This window comes from Euprymna scolopes, chromosome 43, assembly GCF_053919585.1.
Source record: "Euprymna scolopes isolate OS-2025 chromosome 43, ASM5391958v1, whole genome shotgun sequence".
NCBI classification, from domain to species: Eukaryota; Metazoa; Mollusca; class Cephalopoda; order Sepiida; family Sepiolidae; genus Euprymna; species Euprymna scolopes.
Genome location: NC_136524.1, coordinates 47,018,527 through 47,042,986, shown reverse-complemented (window position 1 = coordinate 47,042,986; position 24,460 = coordinate 47,018,527). Strand labels below are relative to the sequence as shown.

The 24,460-nt window shown below is 30.9% G+C and overlaps 1 protein-coding gene across 8 annotated transcripts in view; it reads left to right on the top strand.

Moving 5' to 3' along the window:
• The window catches only part of LOC145268319 (RNA-binding protein Nova-1-like), a 198,181-nt gene that overhangs the window by 62,540 nt on the left and 111,181 nt on the right, over window positions 1-24,460 (top strand). For all 8 annotated transcript variants that reach the window (XM_080123805.1, XM_080123803.1, XM_080123800.1 and 5 more), the window contains one exon: window positions 20,516-20,566. In XM_080123805.1, the coding sequence (XP_079979931.1) occupies window positions 20,516-20,566 (51 nt within the window). The remainder of the gene's footprint in view (window positions 1-20,515; window positions 20,567-24,460) is intronic.

Sequence of the window (24,460 nt, the reverse complement as noted above, 5' to 3'; positions counted from 1 at the left end):
ATGTATGTATATATACATATGTATATGTATATATACATATGTATATATATATGTATATATATGTACGTGTATATATATATGTATATACATATATATACGTATATATATGTATATGCACCCAAATTATTATGCTAAAAGATTTTTTTTTTAAATATCGATCCAAAAACCTTTTACAACCTCTGGTTATGCGTAACTGAACAGGTAGGGATTGTGTTTCCCCAGTGTTCTCACTAATATTCATATGAAATAACACTTCAGTCAGTGCAGCTAAAAAATGAAATGAGAGAAAATAAAATAAAAAAAAATTTTTAAGCTCATATGGTGAAAAAAGGAACACAGTATCACTCTGTATAGAAAACAAAAAGAAAAATATCTTGGTATGGGAATAGATTGTCAGCAGAACAAAGGGTGACTTGCTATTTGCTTTCTCAATTCCTCTAAATATTTTAAATGGATTCTTCCAACAGATTGCTTTTTATTTGCTATTGTGTGTGACAGCACAGAGATGTGTGTGTGTCCAGTTACACACACATTCATTTTTTTTAAATTTTTTTTTTTCACATTTCTGAATTTGTGAGACGAGGATCGCTTATTCATATTATTTTAATTCATCAACTACTGTTCTCATCTTAAGTGTGATTTTCAAAACGTTTCTGTCGATGTAACCTCCAACCTTCTTCAGGTGTATCTTGTCAAACTCAGGAATGTTTCTGTCGAGGTCGGGAATTTGGACAAAATTTCAAGCGGAACCCTTTATTTACTTGATTTTTTTTTATTTTCCATTCTTCGCCAGATAGTAAAAAAAAAAACAAAAAAAACAGAAAACCTGTGTCCATTTTTTATAGTTGTGTGTGTGTGTGTGGATACCTATGAACACTATATGTGTTCTTTTAAATTTGTTTGCAGACTTTATATGCCTCCATTTTATTTTTTTCTTTGCCAAATCTTTTTTCATTCTGTGTAAAAAAACATTTCCAATAGATTTTGAGGAACATAGATTTGTCTCTGAGGAGTAATCTTCCACTACTTAATGAAACATGTGTAAGACATACTTCATTCTCATGAGTCTGAATTAAATACATAAAATAACTGTAAAGCTACATACTTAATAAGTTTGTTATATTCAAATAGTATAACAATATTTAATAATAATGTTATTTAAACCATAGTTTTTCTTCAGAAAGAAAACTATATTAACCATTAATTAACATTACAAATAGTTATTAGTATAGACAAAAAAAACTGAAAACGTTGTCAAAAAAAAACAAAAAACCAATATGTAGCAAATAAATGTTATCAAATGCAAGATAAGTTACTCTTCTACCTACCTGGATAAGTTTTTAGTGTTTTATTAATTACAATTTTATTTAATTCAAAACATAAGTAACACCGAGTTGCTAAGTGAGAACGTTGACAAAATGGCTGACATGACGCTGTAACCTTTGGAGTCTTGATAATGGTTCAAAAATTGAAAATGATATTAAATACTGATAGAAACCCAACCAATAAATGTCACTTTGTAAAAATATTTACAATCGTTTATAAGTTCCAAAAAAATTTTAAAAAAAGAAAACAAAGAAAAAGAAGTCATGTATGACTCAGCAGAAATTGTCTATATATTAATACCATTGCAGCTGTAACATTATCGTTTCCAGATTATAAATTATTTGACTAGGAGATCCTATTTATTAAAAAGGAGAATAGAAGATGATAAAATGCTACAAACATTAAATTAGTATATAGACGCTAATTTCATGTTCATAGTATATTATCACCTATCCTCATTTTTAATAAATATGATCTCCTGATTTACCAAAGACATAATTAATGATAAAAAATAAAGATAAAAAATGATGTCGCTTTTGAGCTGTACGTAAAACTAAAATATATCTTCTTGGTCTTCAGGCTAGGATCCAAAGGTAGTATCTGTTCTGTTTAAAGATGGTATAATAATATTGTGGGCTTTTCGTTTGTGCTAGGCATCCATACAATGGAAATATGTCACAGACTCTTATAAGGATATTGGAGATAAGCTGTAATAACCAGATATATTCTGGCATTACATTAACAAGATTACTAAGATAAATACTTTTATAGGTTTAACAAAAAGGCTACAATAATATCGCACAGTCTCCTTCATACTAAACACACTAATTACATATGAAAGATGCCACTACAGAATTTCCACAGGTCGGGCTAGTTATAATTACTACTTAGTGCAGCATATATGTATATATGTGGGTGTGTGTGTGTGTGGTTATAGTTAGCTAACATCTTTCCTAATTTTCTGTGGCCCGTTACCGGAAGCGGTGACAAGGCAAATCAGTTCTTTTTTTTTTTTTTTTTTTTTTTTTTAATTATTCAACACTAGCCCGGGTGTTTGGAGGTGTGTGTGGAAACTCTGGGGGTGGAGGGGTTAAAAAAAAAAAAAGTAAGTATGAGGATCGAACCCGAACCCTTGAGGCAAAGTTGTAAATTAAAGTCTGAAAAAAAAACGTGCCACGTTAACCATTGCCCCACCGCGAGATGCTTACGGAAAGACGTTTGAATTTATTTAATTACTTGGATTTGGCAGGTGCCCGTTTTAATGAGTTAATGAGGTCAAGTTTGACTGCGGGATAGTATTTTCCCAAGATGTTATAGGAAAAAGACTAACCCACATGCGGCGAGCAACAAATGTTGAATATTAATCTTCCCAAAATCGAGCAAATTAAATAGGCAGGCGAGCTTCGCTGTTAACTGTGAGATATTTTGATTTATATGTGATATAAAAAGTTTTAAAAAGTTGTGAAGCGACCGACCGCTTCTCTGAAAAAAGCCTTTTGTAGACATATAGAAAAAGTGAACACACATACAAACATTTTCGCTTTTATATTTATAGAAGATAAGATTTCTTATTGTGAAGCGATTTATTGAAATAAAATATAAGAAAATGACATTATTGAAAAGTACACAGTAAAAATTAACAAAATTAAAGATAAAAATAACACAATTAGTCTTTATTTACACTTTTAATAACAAAATGTTAAAAATACATTTTTAAATTTCATTTTAAATTTTATAAGAAATACATGTTTATGAAATTATAAAAATAAGTTTTTTGTTTGAATGTTTATGATAAATATGTTTATGAAAGTATAAAAATATTAAAAAAAAAGACTGAAAAAGTTGTTTTCAATAATATATTAAGAGATATAGGCGTGAGATAACAAATCAAAAGGACTAATTTGCCTTGTCCCCGCTTCTTGTACAGCTCTGTAGAAAATTATGGAAAACGTTAACTGATTATAACTAGATATGCGTATATATATTACACACACATTGCTCTTTTTTGTATAATGAAGGATTTTCATTACATGTGGAAAAAGAACACTTTAGATTAACAGCCAAGGATTTTCTACTCAATATAAATAAAATCGTTTCTTTTTTAAAATAAACTTTGACCCAAAACAAATTGACTTTCTGGTGTTTCTACATTATAAAGACGAAAAAATATTGAATTTCAAGTAAAACAAATGGTACCTACGCAATTGTTAGGTATCAAATAGTAAACTATCCAAATATTATGAAAGACAATAAGGTAGAAAAATATTTATTCATAAGAAACAATTTTGAATAAAGGTTATGATTTGTCCTACATGTTGATTTTACTGCGTCACGTGATGAGAACATCTGATAGAAATTCAAAACTGACAGGGGAGGTAATTTTTTTTTTTTTTTTTTACTTATGTAGTGAAAAGCCTGATTTAAAATCGATAAATCTTTATCATTTTATTATTCATACCAGCAATGGAAAATTGAGTTTTAAACAAATAAAAATAAAATGGGTCATTTTTAGCACCGGAAAGTAGGCACTAAGTTTTCCAATACCGATTCTGATACCACAAAAGTTCTGATTTATTTTTTACTGATTCAGATTAATCGTCCCAAATGTGAAGAGGATAAATTAACATTTATTATTTTTTCTTTTTTTTAATTTTTAGTAGACTGTATTGTATTAAAAAATCACATTGTCATCTTCACAAAATAATTCTTTTATATAATCGAATTTTTTTTAATATCTGAATAAACTAATTTTTATTTATTTTTTTAGTCTTGTTCACTCCAAACAAGGCATAGTACCACATGGTTGTAGGAGACTACTATTTGGGACCGCATCTACAAGGACATTATATAGGGAATTGAGCAGCAAGATGTCTGTTTACATTCTGCTAAAATTTCTGCAAGTCAGAACAGTCAAAAAGCAGGAGACTGGGAGGGAATTCCAAAGTCTATCAGTTTGAGAGAAGAATGTTAGAGTAGAAAGCTTTCCGACATCTAGAGATCTCAATAGTGAAGGACTGTTGTTTAAGATATATTTTGTGTTTTCCATGTTTTTGACCAATCTTTATATGTAATTATGTTTTATCTATACTAAAACATAAACATATTTTTTTATGGAACTACAGCTCTTATTTTAATAGGATTATTCTTTTCATATTGTTTGTAAACTATATTTTTTTAAATTCTTTTTTTATTTTTCCTTTTTCATATATTTTTATTTTTTTATATATTTTTTATTATACTATAACACCTAATTTAAGATTTACTCAGGGTTTTTTCTTTTTTTTTTTTTTTTTTTTTTTACCTGTCATTATTTCAGTATTCAGGGACAAATGTCTAAAAGAGAGCAGTTGTTGAAGTGCTTTAGTAAGTCTAATATAAAATGTTTCTTTTATTGGTAGCTATTTTCAACCACTAAATGATGAGACCGCTCATTATTTCACTCTTTTAATCATTAGGTTCATACCACTGACCAACCATCTAACTGCACCTAGTAGTTCTTATTTGCCTAGGCTTCAAGGTCACTTTACATTCGGCTCCCTCCTGTGAATTGTATAAAGAGACACTAAAACTATTCAAGTGTTAGATGGTAGTAGATGGTAGTTACACACTTCGCTCTTCTAAAATATCCCCCCCCTTTTTTTTTCTTATTGCAAAACAATTATCTTTGAATATTACTTTGATCTGCTTTCATCTTATATTATTATTATATTATTTATAATTATATTTATTAATAGGATGAGACAAATTCACTTTAAAAAAAAAAAAAAAAAAAAAAAAAGGCTTCGGTTAGTTTTAAGAAATGAAGGGGTTAATACCTCCTGGAATTAACATTTGATTTCATTAGATATGAATTTATGACCTCGTGCTCTTTTAATATACGTTGTTCCCCTTTATTTGTATTTCGATACAGCTTCGGTCTTCCAGTGATAGTTTCCAAATATTTCTTAAGATATTTTTTCATTAGGTCAGTTGCTCCTATCACAACCGGTATAATGTTGATTTCTTTCAGAGAGGATGTCGTCTTTAAATCATTCTTAAGGACCTGATAATTTTTGTTATCTTTTTCCTGTTCAGCTCCATTAATGCCATAATAATTTGGACTAGTGAAATCAATAATGAGTGCAGTTCTTTCGAGTTCATCCTATACGACAATGTCTGTCTTGATGGGCTTCTTTTATGTATCTGTCTGTCTGTATGTCTTTGTCATACGAACACTGTCACCTTTTCTTTCACGTGTGTTTGCATGTGTATTTCTTGTTTCGTGACTTTGTTAATTGTACATGAGGGTTCTTGATAAAAGTGCAGAAACGTATCTGTAACTGGAGTGGCCTTTCCCTTCTTCACTACAACCTCTCTCTCTTACAGACATGATGTTGCTAATCTCAGTCTTTTTTTAAATAAATACTATTATGGCATGAATTTTCTCATCTATTCCCTGCTTCCTTTGTTTCAGCTCGTTTAACTTGTTGGTCATTAATTTACTGTTTTCATACTTCATTGTAATACAGCTTCCAATTCCAGTAGCTTCTTTCCAAGAACTGTCAGCTCTTCCTGCTTATTGTTTTCTTATCTATAGCATTGGTATTTTCAAGACTAAGGTTAATAGACATCTACTGTCTTTGCAATAGTCCTCTTTTGTTCTTGTTAGCTCCATATGCCAAGTGACTTCATGCCTTGTCTGGATTGGAGCGATTTAAAAAAAAAAAAAAGCACTTTGAATTACCATGAATTTACTATTGGATATTTATTGAAATAGAAAATATAATAGCATAAAATATTTAAAAAGAATGTTTATATCTTATTTTAAAATAATTATTAAATCAAATTCGCCAGAATACATTTTTTTTTTTCGATAAATAAGTCATCCATTTTCATCTCTTCTTAATAGTTGGGGAAAAAATTGATTATTTTGTGTTCTTTTAAAATCTGAAAAGAATTTGGAAGCATTTAAACTGTTGAGTGGAAAATCATTTAAACGTTCTTTAAGATTATTAGCAATTCATTTAATTAAGAGTGAACGTTTTAGAAGCTATTTACACCTGATCGTTTTATTAAATTGACAAGATTAACACATTGCCTTAATATAATTGTAGTTTCATAACAATTTGGTTTGATTGATTCAGTAACCAATTAAATTTAACTTTCAAAATCTTATTTAAAAAAGATGATTTGTTAAATAAAACAAATGCCATATTTAAAAAAGAAAAAAAACGAAACAAAAACAAAGCCAAATTAGTTTTCTACAGAATAAAACATTTAAATATTTTTACATATTTTTTTATTTCTCTTCCAACTATTTTTTTTTTTACTGTTTTATGTGCATCGTTGTCTACTTGGTTTTACTAAAGTTTCAGTTTATTTTAATTTTTATTATTGAATAAATATATTTTAATTAGATTTCACTTTTCTTTATAATAGGTGTTTTTTTTTTTTTTTTGTGCTTTTTTTTTCAATGTATGACTCCATTTTAAAATCCAGTTTTGCTTATTATTATATCTGAATTGAATATATTAGTTATGAGGATGGGCAAAAAAGCTCTTAGAAGCATCTATAATGAAATTAAAATTTTGAATGAACACACTGTTTTGGAACCACATTAAGATGTAAATATTTTAGTTTTAAAAGATCATTGTCTTTTTTTTTTCTTTTTTTTTTTTAGACTTGAAATGTTTTTCATTTTTGGTAGCATAAAATCTATCATCAGAGATGGAAGAATTTTTTTTTTTTTTTTTTTCATAAATAAAATGTCTGTGGCTCATGTATGAAGAATGTGTTTTAGTGTTCTTGCATGCAGTATTGTGGAAAAAAACTCTTCACTTTAAGCTTTCTTTTAATGTGCGTGATTATTTAAATGTTATGAGATTTGGCAGAAAAGATCTTAGAAGTATTTTTAATAAAATTAAAATTTTGAATATTTCAAGTAGTATTTGACTAAAATCAAGTGAAATTATTAACACATTCGTAAAAAAAAATAAATAAATTTCAGAAACATGTCTTGGATTTTTTTTTCCTTAAATTAAGATTATAGAAACAATTGCAAAATATTTAATTTTCTTAATAATGAATTTTTTTTAAACTTTAGTTAATTTTTAGAAAAAATTTTTTTAAATTGTTTAGCAACATTTTTCCTCACCCTCAAAATTTTTCAAAACGATTTTTGATAGGATTAATTCTGCATACATACTTCATAAACTGTCCTAGTGCCCCATTAACCAATCGCTCTTGTTAGTGCCCCGTTGATCAGTCCAGATTTTAAAAGTACCCTTGTTGACTGATCATGCAGCTAGTGCCCTATTTGGGTTTTAAAAATAATGTAAAAAAAAAAAAAAAAAAAACACTCAGTTTACTTTATAAGAAACTAGTAGGGCATTGCCTGGGACAAAAGTGTAACATGTTTCTATTAAAACTTCTATCTCTCTCCCACCCAGCCAATTACTCTTTCTGAACACGAACACACACACACCGTTTTATAGACCCCCCCCCCTCTAAATTTTAGTTATTTATCTGGGGTAACAGCAGTCTAGAAAATACTAATTTTATAGGTATTTGTTTTGTAGTTTTTGACTATTAACCGGATATAGAAACAGACAATTGCCATTTTATATAGTAATCATTCAACCTAATAATAAACATATTTATTTCTTGAAAATACATAAAAACAAAATGCTTTAATGAATCGCTAACATCTACAATATCAATGTGAAAAAAGAATGATAGAACAGCAGATAAGATTTCGTGATTAACATACACAATTATATTTACTTGCACATTGATAATAATTATATTGTGTGCAATAATAAAAGAAAAATATTGTTTAAAATTTATCAACACATGTGCTCAAACTGTTGTCATCACAATTTATACAAATTTAACAGCTATTGTTTTGACAGACATTTTTGAACAGGTCTCTATGAACCGTGTCATCATTATTATGTACTCATTATAGCCATATTAAGGGAACTTGTATAGGTTGTATATATTAGAAATTATAATTATCTAATAATCCCCTAGATAACCTTCTCGATCCCCCCCCTCCAATATGTACAACCTATACATGTTCCCCTAATATGGCTACTGCTAGATGTTACATCCTTATCTTGTTACCTAGCATCTCCTCTCCTCTCTTCTGATGAGAAGCATTAGGCTTCGAAATGCCTTGCATAAGGAGCTTTCATAATTACTGCACACTATATTGTATTCCCTCATTTCAAATTGATTAATAAATTTTCTTTTTCTATTATCAATAATATATTTTTCTATATATTTATCTATTATCAATAATATATTTTTCTATTATCAATAATATATTTTTCTATATATTTTTCTATTATCAATAATATATTTTTCTGTATATTTTTCTATTATCAATAATATATTTTTCTGTATATTTTTCTATTATCAATAATATATTTTTCTATATATTTTTCTATTATCAATAATATATTTTTCTATATATTTTTCTATTATCAATAATATATTTTTCTGTATATTTTTCTATTATCAATAATATATTTTTCTATATATTTTTCTATTATCAATAATATATTTTTTATATATTTTTCTATTATCAATAATATATTTTTTATATATTTTTCTATTATCAATAATATATTTTTCTATTATCAATAATATATTTTTCTATTATCAATAATATATTTTTCTATATATTTTTCTATTATTAATATCTTTTCCGCTTGCATCTAAGCTCTACCTGCATGTCTATTTTTTGGTTTTTTTTTAAAGAATTGAAAGAATCCTTATATACTTCTTTGATCCCCTTACATATATATATATATAATCGAAGGTTTTTATTATTGACCTGATTGCTTTTGATAAGCTCTAGTCAGCTGTTTAAATATCCCAAACCATATCTGTATCAAAGAATTTCTGGCAACTAAGTTTATCTCCTGGCCTTCTTGTTGCAGAAATGTTTTTGCGAGATAAGAATAAAATATATATATATATATATATATATATATATATATATATATATATATATATATATATAGTCTAAAGAAGCTTTGAATAAAAGAAATGCAAAAATAAAAATAAAGAATGCAGTTTAAATTCCCTGAAGGAAAAAAAAAATTAACTTTAACCTACGGCAGACTTAGCACCTACATAATCCGACTTCTAAAACGTTTATAATGACAAAAGAGAATGCTTTTATATAAGGGTGAAAAAAAAAAAAGGTGTTAATTATAATTGTTAAAAAGAAATAGACTTAGCACTTGCATAAACCGAATTTAAATTTATTCAATTTTAAAACAGAATTTAACTACATAAGGATGAAAAGAGAAAACCTTAACTAAAATTTTGTTAATAGAAAACGGGGATCATCAGCTGCTTACCATGTAGCTGTTTCGGAGATTTAAAAACAGGACAGTCGTTAAATACAAACCAGATCTTTAATTAATGTAAGAGCAGGATCACATTGATTCCTAAAGCCAGGCAGATAAGTATCCCTAGCAAGATCTATGACCACCCATCTAGAAGAAAAAAAATCTCTGATGTAAAATTTGTATCTAAAGTGATTACTAGTTATCTTGTTTTAGCATACTATTAAATTATTTAGAGTATTGTGTTGTAGAAATATTTGTCGCTATAAGCCAATCATGTCTCTGCAATTTCATCTGGCACTCAAACATAGCTGTTCGTACAACAACAGTGGAGTGGTGAAATGTTCAGATATAACCTTATAAAAACAATCATTATTTTGAACATAGGTAGCAGAAATCTCTTCATCCTCACAGCAATGATCTTCAATGGAGGTTCTTACAACTGAGCAATCGTGATTAGTCTGAGAGGATGCTGGGAAAAATGCATAAAAAACTGTCTGTCGTATCAATACCAGTTAGACTCTTCTGCATAACACTAGTTTACTTGCATATTAAAAATAAGAATATTAGCAAGTGAATTATATGCAAGGAGGTGAGTCAGACTCAAAATCTTTTTATGGAGTGGAAGAACTCTTGGATCATCTATATATATATATAAAAGCGAAAATGTATGTGTGTATGTATGTTCTTTACAACCCTTCTTTTTCATAACCTATCATCTCTATATATAAAAGTGAAAATGTATGTATGTATGCATGTATGTACGCTTTTCCTCGATGTACACTTTTCCTCGATGTCCACGAAAGGCTTCTTTCAAAGAAGCGCTTGCTCGCTTCACAACTTAAAACTTTTTATATCATCTATAAATTGTAATATCTCAGAGTTACCCACGGAGCTCGCCTGTCTATTTAATTTTATTGACTTTCAAACGTTAATTATTCGATATTTCTCGCATCAGCACGCGTTACATTCGGTTTTCGGTATAAAAAAAGTGAAACTCAACTCTAATCACAGGCCGAAAGCCAGTTGTCTAAAGAGAGCTAAGTAACGTTTGTTCAATGTCGACTTTGTCATATCAGACTGTAGCTTTCATTTCGCTCCTCCTAATAAACGGAGCGTGTTTTTAAAAACAAACAAACCGATTTATTCAAAACTGTCCCACACAAAATCGTAACTGCTGAATACCTATCGCCGTCACGTCAATCAAAAACGCGCACCTGTTTTTTTAAAAACACTTTACTATTTTCCAACTGCGCGTCGTCAACGCTTCGGGTTTTTTTCACATACCCCGAAAAACACCCGGGCAACGCCGGGTACCCCTCGCTAGTCTATATATAAAAGTGAAAATGTATGTTTGGATGTCTGCTAAAAACTTTCAACAGACGCGACGAAAATTCACAAACTCGTTATCACATCGAAGCTCCATCCTTTGCTTGAAAAATATCGAAAAATTGTCCAAAAACGTTTTCTTTTTCACTCAGAAATCGACAATTTTCAACAGGGGGGGGGGGCAACAAAAACGGTCCTCTTGTGACAATGACCGATTCTACGCATGCGTCAGATAACGTCGTGACCAGATTTACTTTAAATAGTTGAAAAACCGAACAAATTTCATGTACGTCACGTTAGCTCAGTTTTTAAGGCCTTGGTTCATTATCTAAACGTTTTGGGTTTGAATCATGGTGTGAGATGTTTTTTTTTTTCAATTTTTTAAAAAACACCCGGGTACCCACCGATTTTTTAAATTTTAATATCGAAACAGGCTTATTTAAGACGTTTTTCACGTGTTCGTTTTTCTGTTTTTATCATTCGTTTGCCTTGCATTAGTTTTTTTTGTGTTTTTTTTTTTTTATTGTTTGATCGCTGCGTAGCGGGGAAAACAGAAACTGGCTTTCGCAACTTGACGTTGTCGCACCTGCTAATTTCGGTTTATAAACGTCAACTTAGCACACTTATCAATTCATCTGTTCCCGTGGTGGTTGAGATGGTTAGGTCGCAGGGGTTTTTTTCCATTTCCTTTCCACCTCCACGTCAAACGTTCGGGGTTCAAGCCTATCTTTATACTAAAACTATTTTTTTTTCTTTTACACCGCCAAACAACCGGCCAACGTTTTTTTTTTTTTTTTTTAACAGGGTTGTTTTAATCTACCCCCCCCCCCGCTAGTCTATAATATAAATCTCACCTGTCTGTTTAAATGTATGTATGTTTGTATGTCTGCCTAAAACTTTTGACAGAGGCAACAGATTTTTATGAGATCAGTATCATTTTAAAGCTCCATCCTTTGGATGACAAATATCAAAAAATTGGCTAAAAACATTAACTCCTTCACCCTCACCTAGACACTTTTCTACAAGGAGGGGGTCGCTTTCCCCCCACCCCCCAATATTTTCGAAAGTCATCCCCTCTTTTCGATTGACTAGCCTTAATTCGTCACTTCCGGTTTGGCGATGGTTGCAATGGCAAAGATTTTTTTTTTTTTTTTTTTTTTTTTTTAACACATTCTTTTCCTCCTTCGCGGTACAGGTTCGAGCCTGCCTGCCTACTATCATTTTTTTTTTTTTTTTTGCTCAACACACACCTCCAAATACCCGGGCAACGCCGGGTACCCAGGCTAGTTCTCTAATATAGCGTGGACGGCTATATGCAAATATCAAGCCGTGAGCGAAATGACGTCATGGTAAGCAAAAAAACAAAACACTAAAAGGGAGAGAGAGCATTTTCGAGAAGACATTCATGTGAGATGTGGAGAGAATGGGGAAATAAATATCGTTACAAAAAAAAAAAGTGAGTTGAAGTTCTTTCCTAATATTTGTTTACTTTGCAACTGAGACTACAATGTGTTGGTAACATTACAATTCAAGCTTCCACATTGCATAAAAGGAAACTGATAGTATAGTCGTGCTGAAAGAATGGGTGAAAGTTCTTGGGTTAGTAGCTGTAGAACAGTTGAGGTAGCAGGTTCAGTTCACAAAGTAAGGCTAGGTATAACATGTGAGGAACTGTCAAAGATTAAATCTGGACTGTATAGGTCAATGTGTACAAAACAGGAGACTTCTATGGTACGACCACGTTGAAAGACTGGATGAGATTTCTTGGGTTAGTAGTTGTAGAACAGTTAAGGTAGCAAGTTCAGTTTACAGGGAGAAGGCCAGGGAAAAAGCGTGGAAGGAAGTGATAAAAATGGACCCAAGGGAAAGAAAGACCTGGCCAGAGATAGGTTTGTTTAGAAGTCAATTTCAATGCACGCTAGCACATAAAATTGACATTATAAACCAATGATGAGAGGATGATAAAAAGTTTCAAAGATTGAACATCATGTAGCAGCTCTGTCAAAAACTTGTCTTGGAGAATATCAGATAACCAAAGTATCATCCAGTTTTGCCCATTTTGGGGAGGTGATGGTGGCCAGACTGATGAACTGGGTGTTCCAAGTTCTAATCCAATTCGTTCTACAAAAAAATCACTTTCACTTAGAATGTTGGCAATGTTCACGTAGTTCCTCCCAAAAGTACCTGATGTCTTTCTAGAAAGAATTTTGATTATCAAAGAAACCAATTCCAAAAATAGAATTTTTGAATTCATGTGATGATGTCCCATTTTTGAATAGGTAAACCCAAAACCAGACAGAGGGAGCAGTGTTTTTTTTTTTTTTTTTTTTTTTTTTTTTTCCCCCTCCCACTGATGCGACAGCATGGAATTTATTGCATTATAAAATTCTGTATTTGTCTAACACATAGCCGATGGGTGAGAATTTTATTTTTATCTATGCACCAATCCTATAGGTAACTGATGGAGACCTTCATTCTATCTAAGAGTCTTTATTTACATGTCTTCCCACAAAAGCAGAGTAAGACACATTCACTCCATTGAAAACGGGACCCTGAATTGGAACAACAATAAAAACTGCCTAAATCTAGAAAGGTTTCTTCTTCACTAACACAAGACAGACAAGATGGAGTATTATATCAGAACAGATACTACATTTTGCTCATTTGTTCCAGCTTGTTTGACCCATTAGTCTAGTGACCTTCATAAATTCGTTTTAATATCTCAATATAATTTCCTATTCCAGTAGCTTCTTTTCAAGAACCGCAGGCTTATGGAAATCTTTCTGCTGACTGGTTTCCTCTTACCTACAGCCTTAGACTTTTCAAGATTTAGGTTAATGGGCATCTTCTGCTTTGCAACAATCATCTTGCATTCTGTTTAGCTTTTTATATAAAGTGGCTTTATGTCTTGTTTGAAGCAACTTCCATTAAAAAAAAAAAAAATGGGCCAAGGTTGAGTTTTTCCAAACTACTGTAACAACTGCACCTTTTGATGCAAACTTGTTGCTTTTCAGTGATTTCAACGCTTGTATGACTAGCGATCAGGAAACATGTTGTGAGAGTGGTCCTTTGGCATTGTTATAATTATTATGAATGACCGTCGGGTTACTTTGCATGAATCTTGACCATTCTAAACACGTTCTCCCTGAAAGGTGCCAACTAAACTCTATATGCTATTACACTGGACCAAAGCATAACCACAAAAAGTTCAAAATGCAAATTCATGAAAAAATATTTGTATCGCTGAAGTAAATGTACTGAATTGAATTGCAGTCATTATATTGAAACAGGCAAATGTGTGTTGAGACTTAATTGACTTTGAGAATTTTAGGGATCAAGTTTATTCTGTGTGAATTTAGGTATTTGGTCTTAGAATGCAAAAACTCCAGACTGGTTTGATGATAATGATTCTGACATTAGCAGGAAGCCACTAGGAACCAAGCACAGTCTGCATGAAAGAAACATGCAATGCTGACAGCTGACGAAAAAGAATCTCGAATTGACTATGCAATGCGAACGTCACGTGTAACGTGTAACACAGCTTTTGTACCACAAAATTTATAGGAACAAAATAAATGTTAGAGGAACTTATTTTTAACATCTAACAACCCTTCAATATCAAATGCTTAAAGGTGCTATATTTCTTTATACAACAAATATTTGCTCCATCAATATTCATAGTAACCTCTTCATGATGTCAATTTATTTAGTGAAATAAAAATAATTATAATCTTCATTTTAAGTTCAGCATTCTGCTCTGTTTAATGGGGAGGGATCCAGTGTCATTCCTTTTGACAACAAAAACTTTTGCTTACTCTCAATTAGATTCTTTCACTAACATACTGCATTCACTTCATGGCTTTAAACCTACTTAAAAGATCCCTCAATTATTTTGATGAAATTTTATTTACAAACAAATATATGAGTAGTGATGGGAAGTCAGAATATCTACAAACATCTCAAAAGAATCCGAAAATTAAAAAAAAAAAAAAAAACGAAACCAAATGCTTATAGGGTTAGTAAGGCCTTCCTAACCCTTTGCACAGTGTCAGACCACCCACTGTTTTTCGGATCATCCGAAAACAAGCAAGTTGGTCTCTCAATAGGAGTGGGAGCTAAGTGGGGATATAAAAAATAAAAAGATCTGTATGGAATATCGGGATGGATTGTGTCCTCCAAGATAGAAACATTTGGGGATGACCAAGGGCCAAATAAATATGGAGAGTGGGCATCTTTGGACGCTCTCTAGTGCCAAAACATAAAAACTGAATCAAGACTTATTTATTCCATTAGCTAATAGTCTTTTTAAATAAATTCTAAGGGACAGATTCCATAAAACTAGGACTGCATGTGTCATGCTTAGGGAGGGAACACATATACAGCCTGATTCCTCATCAAACTCATAAGCTAGTGTCATGCAGTCACCAGCCATCAAACTTCATGTAATCTTTTGCAATTTTTCATGATGCCGATATTATCAAAGACTCAGCAAAATTCCTCAGTTTACTAACTTGTTTAACAGTTCTTCAACAGTTGATTTTGCTATTAAAGAGAACCTCCTACGATGTAATCTACTGCATTGCTTATATCGGCCACCTTCTCTTGACGAGGTAAAACTTGTAATTAAACAGATTCTGGTAAAGCATCCACTTGAGATATAGGGTTGGATGCGAGAGTGTAATCAAAACAATAACAACGTTCATCAATATTTTGAACGGGACTTGGATTCTACCAAATTGGCTGAATGGTCTCCTATTATTCGTATAAAAGTGAAAGGGTGATAAATAATAAGTGATTGTGTGTGTGTGTGTGTGTGTTTATAATTATACTAGCCTGGGTGGCCGACGTTACTCGGATGTTTGGAGGTGTATGTTGAGCAAAAAAAAAAAGTGGTAGTAGGCAGGCAGGCTCAAACCTGTACTGTGAAGAAGGAAAAGAATGTGAAAAAAAATAAGTGACATCTTTGCTGTTGCGTCAATCGCCAAATTGGAAGTGGCGAATGTTTAAATTAAGGCTAGTCAATTGGAAAGAGGGGATAACTTTCGAAAATATCGGCAAAAAAAAAGCAACCCCTCCTTGTAGATAAGTGCCCAGTTGAGGGTGAAGGAATTAATGTTTTTAGCCAATTTTTTTTATATTTGTCGTCCGAAGGGGCGAGCTTCAAAACGATACCAATCTCGTGAAAATTTGTTGCCTCTGTTGAAAGTTTTAGGCATACATACATACATACATTTAAACAAACAGGTGAGATTTATATTATAGATCCCTGATTTATTCGGTTAACGTTTTCAGATTAACAAAAAAGCTTAATTTTTTAAAATTATATATCATGGTCTTTATTCATTTAATTGAATTTTTACATTAAATCTGAATGAAATCACATTACACAACGTTTCAATGACATAATATTTTATCAAGTATATTTGGATGTGGATCTATTGAACTTGAGAAATATTTTACTTTGGTGATGTTTCTTTGAGCATAGAGTGGAGCAGGTGCTAGTGTAATTGCAAGAGTTAGGATTGGATGGAGTAAGTTGCAGGGAACTTCGGCCATTACTAACTAGCAGAGCATTACTGCTGTTGACTGAGGGAAGAGTTTATCAGGCATGTGTACATGGTATAATACATGGAAGAGAAACCTGATTAGTGAGGGTTGAGGACATGTGTTGCATGGGGAGAAATGATATGAGAATGATACAATGGATATGTTATGTATGTTTTAAAGATGGGCTTAGATCTGATGACCTCAGAGGAAAACTAATTATGAACAGTATAAGGAGATATGTGATTTCCTCCATAAAACGCTATCGTTTGTTTCGATATGTCATTGCTTAAGGTCATCTTTGATTGAGTCATTCCAAGTCTTTCTCAGCCTGTCTTTTCTTCATCTACTCTCAATTGGGATGCATGTATATCCGTTTATTTGACCAGAGCTCCATTCAACATGTCCATACCACTGTAGGTGAGTTGCAATTCAGAGCTAACTCTCGTGTGTGTATCTTTAACTTCGGTAACAGGGAGTCAGAACTGTCGTCAAGATGCACATCACAAATCCACCAAACCATAATCATGCTATTCCTCTGCATACTCAGAAAGACCAAAATTAGTCGGAGCCCAGTATTTGTCACTTACACGTAACATGGCACTAATAAACAATTACTGTGTTGTAATCTTGACCCCCAGGTAACAAATGATAGTGAACAACAATTTAAGATGTTGGGATGATTAAGCTGAATTAACAATCTGGAAAATCGGAATCAGAAAAATTTCTGCCTATTTTCCAATGTCAGAAATGATTTTTCTTTATTTTTATTCAAAACTTAAAAATTTTCCATAAAATATTTATTGATTTTAGAATATAGGCAAAACTATAATCCATAGACCATTGTTCACAAGTGTATTTTTACAAAAAAAAAAACAACAGCTCTATCGCTAAATATTTAGAGTTTATAAAAGAATTGGAATCAGTAATCATGTTGAATAGGGAATTTAAAACAGTCATAGTATTATCATTGGGGGGAGAGGGAATATTTGTACCATCACATAAGATAGGAAGAAGCTTGCAAATTCTAAACCATGTAATCCATGCACGCATAATTAAAATCCGTCCACATGCTCATCCAAACACGGATCATATCACAATAAATCCAGACATTTTACAAAAACTCTTGAAATCAAAAACAGTCTTGTTTTGATTCAAGAATATTTTCTTCATTTGTAATTATTTCTCCATACCATCAAGCATATAGTTATCTGGTCGGATTCCCAAAATCAGACCCAAACAGCATTTAAACTGACAAATCAAACTTTGTTTCAGACAAATTTTCATTTGTTATTGTTGTACTATGTTACTAACAATAAAATAACATGCTTTACTGCAATTTTTTTTTTTTTTTTTTCTAAATTACTTAGTCTAGTCCAAATGACAGCTAATATGATGATTTTTTTTTTAAGTAATCATCTAACAGTAAAACTCAGCAAGAAGGGAGGGAATTACTCCTATTTTAGATTGAAAAATATAATCGGAATTGTCTACCGTATGAGTAAACAATTAAAAATTAAAATAACTTTACAGCATCCCGGGCAATGCTGAATAAGGAGAGTTTGTATAGTATGTAATTTTTATGTAGTTTAGCATGTTTGTTTGTTTTTTTTTAAGGCTTTGTGAATTTAAGTGTTTTGGATTTTATTTCTTATTTATTTATTTATTTTATATTTTTTGAGAAGACGCTAAGGAATTAAGGGATATATGGCTAAAAATGCACCAAAGAAATGCAAAAAACACATTTACAAGGACCCATGGCATAGTGGATAAAGTACTTGGTAAAATTTGGTTGTAAAAGTTACTCTTCTGGAGGTTGTTGATTCAATGATCAGTGTGAGCGACACCCAAAAAATACAATTGTAAATTACTTAGGACTTCTATCCACTAACTGAATGATTCCATGCTATCCCCATGGATTAAATAAAGGGTTCCGTTCAAAATTCTATGCAGATTCCAGAGTTCAACAGAAAGATTCTCAAATTTGACAGAGAGATTCCCTCGTTTTACAAGATACACCTGAAGAACGTCAGAAGTTATATCGACCGGAGCGTGAAAATAACACTCAAGATGAGAACAGTAATCTCTAAAATCTAAATAATACGAATAATCAATCCTCATCTCAAAAATTCAAAACTGTAAAAAAACATCTTCATCTAGTGGGGAATTAACTCTTCTCCTCTTTACATTGTTTTTCTTACAGAAAAGACCTTGCTAATCTCCTGCTCTATCATTTTTCGCTCCTCCATGTAAGACATTCACAAGAACTCATCCAACAACCAGAACAGAGATAGACTTTGATTTAGCATCAGGCAAAGTTTCCATAGCCAGGCCTTCTTTGATACTCATTACCATAAGACTACTTCCCTTCTGGTTACAATTTGGATGTCTTCAAATCCAATGTTGACAAATACTTATATAAACTTTTCCATAAGCAATCAAATGCAATTCATACCATTGGTCGATGTAAGTGATCCCATAATGCTCCACATAACAATCATTACATCTCGTTAATCCTCATTCTCTAGTGCCTTTTGGCCTTGATATGTTTTCTGTTATGGTGGTGATATTCTTATGTTTCGTTTGTTCTTCACCACTTCATCTTTTGTAGTTTGAAAATTTTCACTGGCAGAAACTTGGAACAAAACGAACTAACTCCCCTCAACTAGTGTGTACTCTGAATCGGGACTGTAGTATCATGCTATTTTTGTCTCCATCAACAGTAGCTCTTTTTTTTCCCCCACATTAAAAACCAACTTTATGTTTAACTGTCCATGGTAGAATAAATAGGGACTCCAAAACTACAGCTTTAGCTTTTTTTTTTTGCTTTTTTTTTTTTTTTTTATCATGCTGTATATATGTTCAAGGATTCCAGGAAATGTTATCAGAGACATTCTAAAAGTAATGTTTTTCATTTTTTTTGCCTGACTGGATCAGAGGGGATTGCAAATTGTGTTATGATGACTGAACTTATGCAGTTATAGCCTAAAGGTTTCATCTCTTTGTCGCAGATATTGACAGTGTAAGACTCTAAGACAGTAACCTCTATCATGGATGTGCATCAAAAACAGATGCATGATTGAATTCCATCATGCAAAAAAAAAAAAAAATTGAACCGATCAACATTCACCGGTGCTTGTTGAACGATTATGAAGCTAATGCATATGATAACTCCCAGACACAAAGTTCATTTGAATGAAATTTCCAAAAAATCGACCCAGCCATATATATATATATATATATATATATATGTGTGTGTGTGTGTATGTATGTATATAATCACTTACTGGATCGATGAGGGACAGGAATACAGAAACAGAAATATTAGACATACAAATTAAAATTTTAATGAAAAATAAATATTCTTTAATAAATAAATATATTTATTTATTTCTAAATAAAATTTTAATCTTATGTTCCTGTATTCCTGTTCCTTGTTGATCCAGTCAATGACGCAATTAGATAGTTATCTCTGACCATTAGTCTTAAATTTTATAAGGCAAAATCTAACAGTGACATTTAAATCAGCGTTTGGCAGCCTCATAATTCTTGCTTCCTTATTTTGTTTAGTCCTCACATTCCATAAGCAATGTTTCTGACAAAGTGGGAAGAGTTGCTGTTTTCTATGTCAGAATCTATCCATCTAACACTTTTTTCTGGTTAGTTTTTTACCTTTAAGTAGTATTTATTTATCTACCACATTACATCAAGTGCTTTTATGCCTTGTCTGAAGCGATTTCCATAAAAAATCTTTATTTTTTTAATTTATACTTTGTGATATATTACAATTTATCTGTTCATTAATGTTTGCTTTTTAAAATTAAACTGTAATGTTGATTTTCTTTAATCTTATTTCAAGATTTATAGTAATTTAAAAAAAAAAAAAAGTATGTAATAATTGATTTTACTATTTAATCATTTTGCTTTTTAACTGTTTTTTTTTTTTTCTTACCTATATTTTAATGTCTTGTTTTAAGGTACACTTGGGGCAGCAGATGATTATAGCTGTGAATACAAATCTGACTCGGGTAAGCTATTAAAAATTATTTTTATTTTTGAACAAGAATTGTAGTAGGAACAGACGCTTTGAATAAAAAGTTTTTCAAAAATGTGTTTTGCCACGACATGAAATTATCAATATTCTTTTTATTTTAATAGGAAGTTTGACTTACATTACGTTTACATTAATTACTATAGGTACTTTTCTTTTTGTTTGTTTTTGTTAAAATTTAAATTCATTTTATTTCAAAATTGTTCAATTAAGTATTAGGATAAAATACACAATACATCATAAAATAAAATGTTGTAGAGATAGTATGTATGAAACACAGAAAAGAAAAACAATTAAATACGGGAAGAAATAAAAATCAAACAAGAGATTGATCAGTATTGCTTGGATCAATGAACGTTTTCAAAAGAAAAGTGAAGTCGTAAGAAAAGAAAATAGCAAGCTACAAATCTAAGAATAAGTATTTTATGTTTGATGATACAAAACGATAATATTTTAAATAATGAAAAATTGTTGGATATAGAAATGTTTTTAAATATTTGCATAGTGAACTATTCTTTCCAGATATCAGGTGAAAATTTCACACTGTATTTGTTTTTGTTTTTTTTTAATTGAATACAATTCTATGCTTCTGAATTTTTTAGATGAGAATTGATTATTCATATTTGGATTATTCGGACTACTGTTTTCATCTTAAATGTTATTTTCACAACTTTTTGGTCAATGTAGCCTCCTGCCTTCTTCAAGGGGATCTTTCTATCGAACTCGAGAATCTATGCGGGAATTTGAATGGAACCCTTATTTAATCTACGTGTTAGCATGCTCTCGTTTCATCAACCATGACTAAGTAATTTGCAATTCTATTTTTTGGGTCATCCGCTTTGAGGATTGAACCTTCAACTTCCAGGAATGTAACTTTTTACAACTGAATTTTACCGAGTAGCCTATTCACTGTGCCACGGGCCCTTGTGGACATGCTACAATTAACACTTAACATGAAAACGGAAATCCAAAGAATCTAAATAATATGAATACAATTTTGTTTTAAATCTCAAGATTTAATTATTTTATTTGTCATTAATCATATCCACTGTAACGTGGCAATTGTCTATACAAATGTTCTTTTATTATTTTAAGAGAAAACTATATTCTTCTCCAGAATTTCCCCTAAATTAAAAGAACAAAAATTTGCGTGGCAAAACGAAAATATCATATTCTAAATATCACATAAATTAAGTATTTTTTCTAGATAAATTTAGTGTGAATTGTTGAGTTATCTCCCCCCCCCAAATAACGGTTGAGATGATTATTCCTCAGGTATTCATTAAATTAAAACTACGTTGTCAATTTGCATCATTTTTGTAATATGATATTTTCATTCTGTTGTTAGTATGTACATCATACATATGTATTTTCATGTTTTAATTTATGGTGAATTCTTGACAAGAACCAAAAACTATTTCCATATGTCTTGCATTTTAGTGTAAGAATAAAATTCTTACGACCTTTATCATGAATTAAAATTGTTTGAATTTAAAAATCTTTTAAATTCTCTCAAAGGACCATAATTTAAAAAAAAAAAAGCATGTTCTTAATTAATACAAGAATTATTTATAGTAGTTATCCCAAACCAAAATTGTATTTTTATTTTATCTAAAAACTTTTAATGTGGACATGTATACCTTTTACAAAACATAAAAAATTATAGCAAAACTATTTTGGTAGTTTAATTAACTCCTGAATTATGACAGTTCAAAATTTGTCGGAAATTAGGAAATTTATTGTCTTGTGTGCTTTCTGGTCCAGAAGCCATATTTCACCATGTATAACTAAATATACAAGCTTTGAACAAGTGAACACTCCTTACAAAGTAATATCAATGATAATGGAAATGATAATTATTAGATCAAACAAGCTTAAGTATTAGGTAAAATCCCATTACCTCTCAAAAAAAAAAAAAAAAAAAAAATATGACATGAAGGTGCATCTTTAGGTGTTCATATAAGATTCATTTCGACAATTCATAAGACAGTGATCCATTAATAATGAACCATCTTCTTAGTGGTTTGTCTTTTTCTGTACCCTCCCACCATTCTTTTTAGACATCCTGCAGAATATGTTTTAATCAGGTCTTCTCTCACTATTTTTTTTTTTTTTTTAACGGACTGATTGTTCTGGAAGGCCGTATTTTTAACCCTTTTCATGCACCTTTCAAATTTTATAATGATGATTTTAAAATAAAACATCTTTCATTCCATATTTGGCCAAAGAAAGTGATTATAGTTTGATCCAAACCATTCATCTGAATCGTTCTATCATTCACATCAATGGTTCTTACCTTTTTACAAGTAGAGTATTATTATTATTGATTGTGAAAAGGTTTTTTGAAAGTTCTTGTCCAGAATTCTCTCTATATTAAAAAAACAAAAATAAAGAAAAATCTGTATGATGTACATACCCCATGACAAAATGAAAAGATTGTATTCCAAAAATCATGTAAATTGATTAAGTAGTTTTATTTTTAAGTAATAAAATCAAATTTTATGTGCAAGAGGGAAGTGGCTGTCTCAAGTCGCCGTCTTGAAAATAATCTCCAGAAACAAGGGAGATAACTCAACAACAATTCAAACTTGTGCTATTTTTGTTGTAATGTCTATGAATTCCCATTACTTTATAAAAAAAAATAAAACTATTTGATCAATTTGTGATTTTTTTTTTGGGGGGGGGGATATATTTTCGTTTTCTCATGGGTATGTACATCATACAGATTTTTCTTTATTTTTGTTTTTTAATAAAATGGAATTTGGGACAAGAACCATTTTTTTTTTTTTTTTTTTTTTTTTAATAAATGGTTTCAGTCTTAAAATCAATATTTAAACAATATAATAACATCTTTTACTGTACACCTTGCTTAATATCAATTAAATATTAAATGCTGGCAAAATTAAAAACAAAAACTGACCTAAAAGTGGATTTCAGATGAGAATGAAAATATACTCTCAATATGTTCAACTGTATTAACCACATATTTTGTTCATTTTTTTTTTTTCATCCTTATCTCGCAGAATGTGATATATCATATGTCTCCAAGACTTCGTTTGTCATTATTTTGTTTACCTGATTGATTGATTCACTGATTGATTAAGCTGAAAGTCCATGAATGTAACTTATGCCATATTTGGGGCTTACCTCTTTTTCTGCATCCTTCCACCATTGTTTTTAGATATACTTTGCTCACATCAACTGTCTTGTACAGTCCTAACATTTTCCATTTACTTACAGAGGTTAGTTTATACTAAAAGATTGCCTCTCCTAATATGATCTGTTAACGAGATTTGGATAATTCAATCAGGAATCGGAAAAACCAGAACTTTTTCTGGATATCAGAATCAAGAAAAATTTGAACCTAGTTTCCAATTTGAAAACCGTTTTTTTTTTTTGGGGGGGGGGTTAGGTTTCTATTGCTGATACTAAATCCAAATGTTAGCTAATACATAAAGAGAAGACATTTAAGATGTTAAATTAAAAAGAAATTATATCTATATTTAAGAGTAGACAAGCACTCTCTATTAACACCCCCTCCTCCACACAAAATATAACATTTTACTATTTTAGGTAATTAGATGATTTTAAAATTGAAATCAGTAATTATACCAGAATCAGAATGTAAAACTACTACTGCCGCACAGTTTGACATCTGTTCCCAGCTGCTGGGTTAAAGGCCTTCTTGTCATATTACCGTTGGTGTTGATGGTTGTTCTCCAGGCATTATGATCATTGACCATATGCTCTGTGATGTTTCGAGCTTGAAGCCAGCCTTGATGTTGTCCAGCCGTCGATTCTTTAGCTTGTTGCAGTATTTGCCTCTGACATTAAAGGACGGCAGTTTGTGTTGCCCAAGGTTGTCATGTTC